The following is an 8136-nucleotide window of genomic DNA, read 5'->3' as shown; positions in this document are numbered from 1 at the left end:
AACTGGGGAAAAAAAAGACAGAGGACCGAGGAAACTTCAAAGAGATCGTTCATTTGCAAGAGGCCGGGGCTGCCAAGGATGTCGCACCGTGTCCATGTCCTCAGAGCATTAAATGCCAGGCGATGAAAGATGCAAGTCCCAGTTTCCGAGCACCCCCTGCACAGGGACACGAAGGGGCAGCTGGCGCTTGAAATTGCTCGGGGGTGCCAGGAGGCAGTGCCCGCCAGCACCGAGCCTGCACCGAAAAAGTACGCGTGGAAGTTACTAGCGCTGCAGCTCGGGAGACCCGGCTGTTACTTTTAATGCCTTTCCCCTGACTGGAAATCCTGCTTCCAGGGTCCAACGAAAAGCGTTCCCTGCTAGTCATCCTGCCTCCCAGAGCCGGATTAACCGATCAGGGATACCCCCCCCCCCTCCCCCCATGGGATTGTTTTAAGCAGACTTCAGTGGGCTTTCGGCCATGGAGCCTGCGGGCAGCTGCAGCCGCCAGGCGATGCCCAACGCCAGCGTCTACGAGGTCGTCGTAAGGAACGGCACCAACAGCAGCTCCCAGTTCACCGGGGTGCAGCTGATCCAGTCCTTCAAGCCCCTCATCGTCCCCTGCTACCTGCTGGTGGTCCTCGTCGGCATCTTCGGGAACTACCTGCTCCTCTACGTCATCTGCAAGACCAAGAAAATGCACAATGTCACCAACTTCTTCATCGGGAACCTGGCCCTCTCCGACATGCTGATGTGCGCCACCTGCGTGCCCTTCACCCTGGCCTACGCCTTCAACCCCCAGGGCTGGATCTTCGGCAAGTTCATGTGCTACTTTGTCTTTCTGATGCAGCCCGTGACGGTCTACGTGTCCGTGTTCACCCTGACTGCCATTGCCGTGGACAGGTAACTATATGAGCCGCTGCTGGGTTATCATTCATCATCACTGCCTAGAGCCCAGCGGTCCTCAGCCCCTGTGAACTCCAGAAAGTGTTCCCAGCCCGCAAGCGCTGGCAGGAAACCACAGATCTGTCACCGGCTGAGAGCAGACGAGAGGTCTGAAAAGAGCGAGCCCTCACAGTAGGCAGTAATTGACCTGATGATATAATCACAATGTCTTCCGGTGGTTTTAGGACGTCTTTCTAAATCCAATATGACCTAACCCTTCCGCTTCAGAGGGCAACTGGTCCCTCAGAGATGGGCACACTGACCTCCAGGGCCCCTGTCTCTATCATTTTCTCTTAGTCACTCTGGTAGTCAGTATTTTTTCTACTATGAGTCTCATTGTCAGTCCATATTTTCCATTTCTACCTCACTGTTATCTCCTTCATATTTTTGTGTTTTATTATGAACTGATGGTGTTACAGATTTGGACTCTCTCTTCCCTCCTTATTTTTTTTTAAGGCATAAAAAGGGAGCTAGGGCAGGTCAGGTTAGGTTCAGGGATATTTTAAGGAAGGAAAGGGTTACCTAGAAAATGAAGTTTCCCCATTTTTCCCTTCTCCCCTTTCTTCTCCTCTCCCCCAGCATGCAGCAGTGTTTATGCATCACAGTCAGCAATCTGCTGCTTTATATATATTAGACAGGCTCCTGCACACACAGACCAGTGGCTGAGAGCTACAACAAATTTGCACTGACTTGGAGAGCTGGAACTTTCTCAGCATGAAGGCAGAGATAACCTATTGATTTCACTTAAAAAAAAAAAAGAGAAATAGGATGTGTTAGATCTCATTCAGACACACATCACAACAGGTGAGAAAGAGACCAGACTCTAAGGGAGCCAATATGCTATCAGCTAACACAATCATTCTGCAATAAAGTCCAATTCACGAAAAAGCAGCTATTACCCAATTCACCACAGGTCAGACAAATACAACAGAACACTAGAACTACTCTGTACCCTGGTTTGCAAGAGGAATACGGGATGGGGAAGCGCCTTTAGGATGAGCTGGCAGGCTGGAAGGAGATAGCTGAAGTGGAAGAACAATGGGCTGGTCTAAAAGAAGCTAAAATAATGGCAAAAACAAATCTTTATGTAAGAAAAGCAAATAAAAAAAAACCAAGAGGGAAAGGGAAACCACTCCGGTTCTCCAAGGAGGTGGCAGAAAAAAACCAAACCAAACAGATCAGCATTCAAAACGTACAAAAAGATCTCAAAAAGCTGAACACTCGGAAGAAAGAAAGAAGGAAAGAAATCAGGACGGGGGAAAAACACAAGTGGGAGAAATAATTGCTAAAGAGGTAAAGAGAGATGCCAAAATGTTTTTCAGATATGTCAGAGAAAGGAGGAAGGCTAGAAACTGAACTGTAAGGCTGAACAGTGACGAGGTGCAATGTGTGGGGAGAGATGAGTGAAAAGGAGAAATGCTAAACAAATATTTCTGTTTGGTGTTCACTGAAGACCTCGGGAAAAAGAAATGCTGCTGCTGGCTGGCAAGGGTACATGTGGGAGTGAGGTAGACAGCGCCCCACTTACAGATTATAGCGTTTGTGTGGAAGTGGACAGAGCCACGGCACTGGATGAGATACATCCCAGGATACTGAGGGCATTCAGAGAGGTTCTGGTGCCTCTGCTGAAGGATTTGGTCAATGGGAAACGGGCGCGGTGCTGCGGGATTAGAGATGGGTGGTGCGGTTCCTCTGTACAAGAGTGGTAGCAGAGGAGGCTGGAAACCAGCACCGGCCAGTTAGCCTTTCCCCGGTGGTGGGGAAATTAATGGAGATTCTCTGAAGGGAGGCATGGTAAACTATCTACAATCCAGTGGGTTGCAGGGTCTGAGGCAGCCTGTGTTTTACCACAGGAAGATCACGACAAACGAATCCGCCCAATTTTTTTCAACAGGGTGACTCGCGAATTAAATTAACGGTGTGCACTGGATGTGCTTCTCTGGATTACAACAAAGCTTTTGATGCTGTCCCATGTAGGAAGCTGATGAATAAAATGTGCAGCCTGGGAGAGTGGACTGGATTTGAAATTGGCTGACTGATAGATGGCAGAGGAGGAAAAGGTGATTACTAGTGGAGTGTGTCCCAGGGATCTGTTCTAGGGCCATTTCTCTTCAAGACCTTAGGGAACTATCTAACAGAGGAGTTAGAAAGAAAGGTTTGTCTTTTTGTGGACGTCACTAACATTGACAAGAGAGTGGACACCCCTGAAGGAACAGAAGAAACGATCTAAGGAAGCTTGGGGAGTGGTTGAATACGTGGCAGTTAACATTCAGTGCCAAAAAGTGCAGCCATTTATTTATATTCCACCTTAAAACAGGTTGCATTTGGGTCCTGTAGATATTTCCCTGTCCCTTGAGGACTCATGATCTAAGCTCGTGCCTGAGGTAACGGAGAGTGAAGTCACTTCCCCACGATGACAGGGGGGATTTGAACCCTGGTGTAGGCAGCTGATCTAAACACGCACCTTCCCTCCCACTCCATGCATGCACTTATGAGTGCAGAGCTTCAGAATGTGATTGGGGGGTGTGGAGGGGGAAAGACACTGCCTGGGCGAGAAACCTCAGGGGGACAGAGTGACAAGGCAGTGAGTAGGCTGCACAGAGAGGCATAACTAGCAGGAAAAATGAGGGCACCTGCAGCATTATGTTGTTTTGGAGGCCATCACATATAGGATAGAGGACAGCAGCAGCCTAGTTCAAGGAGTGGCCTAGTGACTAGAGCAGCAGTCTGATTATAAGGGAAGCCAGGGTTCAAATCCTGCTGATACGCCTTGTAACCTTCGCCGGGTTACTTCACCTTCCATTACTGAGGGCCCTGTGTACTAAGCATTCTTTCTATAAACACACACACAAGCCAATACAGTAAAGTGCACAGGAAAACAGGCACTCAGTGATAAGCACCTGCTTTCCTAAGCCATGCCCAGCCACCTCTCCTGGGTGTGTGATACTGTGTTTAAATGAGGGGTTGCACTAAAAAGGAGGTGCTAGGGACAATAGTGCACCCCTAGAGCCTCGTTAGCAGCGGAAGCCCAGGAGAGGTGGCTATCAGCAGGGCGCACAGTCACAGGTTAGGAAAATGGACACTTATAAAATTGAGCATCTCTTTTCCTAACCTGACTGCATGCACACTTTTGTTTTTTTAATCTTTTGGTTCCTCCGACTTATTATCGCCACGATATTAAGTTGGAGGATGTACAGAAAAGCAGTATTTTCTGTTTTTCTGTACACTTTTTCAGGCTGCTCAGAAATTAACGCTTGGGCAGGCGCTAATATCTGAGCGTAAAATGTGCAGATCGAGCACACATTTTTTTTTCTGTATCCCGGGCGAATAGCTAATAGCCTCATCAACATGCATTTGCATGTGATGAGCACTATTAGTTTTCGGGGGGGGGGGGGTTTGACGAACATTTTGGACATGTTAAACCCCTTATTGTATAAAGGGTAGTGGACGTGCATCCAAAAGGTGCATCCAACTTCGGGAGAAACAGTGCGCTCAGCTGAGCGCACTTTACTGTGTCAGTCTGACAATGGGAGAAAACCTTTAGGGCAGTGGTTCTCAACCCTGTCCTGGGGACCCCCCACCCAGCCAGTCGGGTTTTCAGGATATCCACAATGAATATGCATGAGAGAAAATTTGCATGTTATGGAGATAGTGTATGCAAATTTTCTCTCATCCATAGTCATTGTGGATATCCTGAAAACCCGACTGGCTGGGGAGGGGGGGGTTGTCCCCAGGACAGGGTTGAGAACCACTGCTTTAGGGGGTCATTTATCAAGCTGCAATAGTTTACCATTGGGAGGGGTGTTCCCGCAATATTTTGCCCCTCCCTGGTTTTGCAGCTATATTTTTATGTTGGAAAAAAATCCACAATACAAAATATTGCCATGGAATATGGAAACATGCACAATGGCGGCCCATTTAGCCCAGGGCCACTATCATGTTAAAGAGCCACATGGCCCCAAAACAAGCCTCCTCCCAAAGTGAAAAAGATCTCCCTGAGGGGGCTTGAGAAAACTCCCGCTGCCTCTAGAGGTGGCTCAGCAGGCCAAAAAGTTAAAAAAATATAAGTGAGGGTGAGTGGCTGTGCAGACTATGAATGAATGTATGATACCATGTGATTGGAGAGGGGAGGTGCTTTGTTAAACGTGTCAATTCAACCAAACAGGCTCCAAATTGGCTTTAGTACATCTCTGCTTTGGTTCTGTGTTTTGCAATACTGTTCAATGAATATGTACGTTGTTGAAATGTAATGCATTTCTCTGCTTACTAGAAAGTATTTTCAAAAAGAAATTAATCATGCAGAGATATCCCAACCCCCTTCCCTTTTCCAAAATTGCTTCCTCCAATTCTAACCCCGCTTATCCTCCCCCCCTTTCCAAGGGCTTCCACTTCTTACCCCTTAGCCCCATTTCCAGAGCTCAAGTCTCATGTCTAGTGGCCCCCCCACCCCCAGACAAGTCCCTGGTGGCCTAGTGGCCCATCCCCTACTCCTCAGACCCTCCCCCTACCTTGAGCAGATATCCCTGGTGTCTAGTGATGGGCTCAGAGGGCTCCTAGGCTCTAGCTGGTCAATGCTATTTTCCAAAATGGCGCCAACCCGTCCTTTGCCCCAGCACATGATAGGGGCAAAGAGCAGTCAGCCCAGTGCCCAGGTGGCACTCTGAGCCACCACTAGACATCAGGGATTTCTTCTCAAGGTATGAGGGGGACAAGGAGTGGGGGGGGGGGGGTCCACTAGACTACCAGAGATTTATTTTTACCTAAACAGGGGGTCTGGGAATGGGGGTGGGAGCCATTAGACACCAGGGACTTGAGCTATGGAAGGGGGGAAGCTGAGGGGATGGAGGCCTTAGGGAGGAGGGGAGGAACCAGTGGGGGGAGTTTGGAATTGGGGAAGATGAGCATCTTGGAAAGTGGAGGGATTTGGAAGGGACGGGATGTTATTGAATGATTATTTTTTTACATTTTTTAAACTTTTTGGCCTGCTGGGCTGAATCTAAAGGTGGCGGGGGTCAGGGTGCGAAGGGTCTTCCAAAATCTCCAGAGGGGAATTTTTCAGTTTTGGAGGATTGTTTATTGGGCCAGGTGGCCCTTTAAATTTTGCCATAGAAGCATCAGGATGTGCGCTAGCATTCCAATGCCCCAGCAGCAAAATATGTACACCTCGATTTCCATTAAAATAATGTGGTTTCCCTTTTTTATGACAAGCTGCATTATTTTATTAGCAAAGGATTACCTACGCATTAGCTGCTTTGCATGCATTTGAACAATTTTTGCATGCATATCATGCAAAGCAGCTAATTTCAATAGGGGGAGGATTTTTAAACAAACTATCATGCAATATCATGAATATCATGTGATAGTGCCACAATATGGATATACCACATGGTAAACAGCATTTAACGCATGAAAAACTCTGTTCTTTGCATGTTATAGCATTTGTGGCACAGTAAATGTACCCCTAAGATTGTAAGCCCTCTGGGGACAGGAAAATACCTACTGTACCTGAATATAACTCATCTTGAGCTACCATTGAAAAGGTGTGAGCTAAATATAACTAAATAACCAATATGGTGCAGGGACTGCACCAAAAGTCCTATGAGATGAAACCTGAGGACCTAAATTTGTACCCTACAGAAGAATCAGGAGGGATATTATACAGACTTTTAAATACCTGAACGGTATTAAAAATGCACAAGCAGCATCTGTTCCATTGGAAAGAAAGCTGTAGAACTAAGCGGTCATGATGGGAGGTAGATTCAGGAAGAACCTCAGGAACTATTTTGTTCATAGAAAGGGTGTGGATGCCTGGAATGCCCTCCCAGCAGAGGTGGTGAAGTCAAAATTGGTGATGGAATTCAAAAAAGGCGTAGGATAAACACAGAAGAGCCCTTAGTGGCAAGAGGATGGTAATGAAAGGGGTACCCTGCACAGAGCAGTGGTTACAACCCTAAACACCTATACTGGACAGACTGCATGGGCCATTTTGCTCTTTATCTGCTGTCATTAACTATGCCACTAATCACCACAAATTTAGACACACAAAGCATGAAGACTGCCCCAAAGCAACCCAATTTTCCAACACAAAGTATTGCCCTGAATTGCTTGATATCAGGTTGTTATGCCACTAAATATACACACATAACATTACTCCTTTTGAAATGATGGTGTGAAGGTATGCACATTATAACTGACATGCATTGTTTTAGGTGGCTGGAAAGCTATTTAAACACATTCAGCTTACCTACATGGGAAACTCCTTATTTTGCACATAGAAGTCTCAAGTAAGCTTTTGAAAATGTTTCCCTTTATATACCCCAGCAAAAACATAGAAACATAGAAATGACGGCAGAAGAAGACCGAATGGCCCATCCAGTCTGCCCAGCAAGCCTCACACATTTTTTCTCTCATTCTTATCTGTTTCTCTTAGCTCTTGGTTCTATTCCCCTTCCACCCCCACCATTAATGTAGAGAGCAGTGATGGAGCTGCATCCAAGTGAAATATCTAGCTTGATTAGTTAGGGGTAGTAGGGGCAGTAACCGCTGCGATAAGCAAGCTACACCCATGCTTATTTGTTTTACCTAGACTATGTTGTACAGCCCTTGTTGGTTTTTTTTTCTTCTCCCCTGCCGTTGAAGCAGAGAGCCATGCTGGATATGCATGGAAAGTGAAGTATCAGGCACATTTGGTTTGGGGTAGTAACCGCCGTAACAAGCCAGCTACTCCCCGCTTTTTGAGTGCGAACCCTTTTTCTTCTCCCTTGCCGTTGTAGCAGAGAGCTCTGCTGGATGTGTGAAGTATCAGTTATTCTTCTCCCCTGTCATTGAAGCAGAGAGCTATGCTGTATATGCATTGAAAGTGAAGTATCAGGCATATTTGGTTTGGGGTAGTAACCGCCGTAACAAGCCAGCTTGTTACGGCGGTAAGGCTCCTCCTTCATGACTATGTGACCTGGGTATTATTCGTTTTCTTACAATAAGGCTGTTGTCAGCCCGGTGGTGGACCACATAACACTGTTTACATCTGCAAAAGAACACTATACTGACATGTCAGCAGAACCAAGGTCTGGAGTGAAGACCTTAGCACTGGGGAAAACAGTTCAGCATTCAACTGATCTATTCTAGCTGTGCCTCTCAGCTACAGTTTGCAAAATGTTCTTTTGAACTGCTTTCATGAAATTGCTTTAGCATTCACTAGACAGAAAAAGGCAA

The 8136-nt window shown here is 46.8% G+C and overlaps 1 protein-coding gene across 1 annotated transcript in view; it reads left to right on the top strand.

Moving 5' to 3' along the window:
• Window positions 1-416: 416 nt before the first annotated feature.
• PRLHR (prolactin releasing hormone receptor) overlaps window positions 417-8136 on the top strand; it is a 36420-nt gene continuing 28700 nt past the window's right edge. The window contains exon 1 of the mRNA XM_029601771.1: window positions 417-882. Coding sequence (XP_029457631.1) covers window positions 461-882 — 422 coding nt within the window. The 5' untranslated portion in view covers window positions 417-460. The remainder of the gene's footprint in view (window positions 883-8136) is intronic.

This window comes from Rhinatrema bivittatum, chromosome 5 (assembly GCF_901001135.1).
Source record: "Rhinatrema bivittatum chromosome 5, aRhiBiv1.1, whole genome shotgun sequence".
Taxonomy (NCBI): domain Eukaryota; kingdom Metazoa; phylum Chordata; class Amphibia; order Gymnophiona; family Rhinatrematidae; genus Rhinatrema; species Rhinatrema bivittatum.
This window is presented reverse-complemented; position numbering and strand designations above follow the sequence as displayed.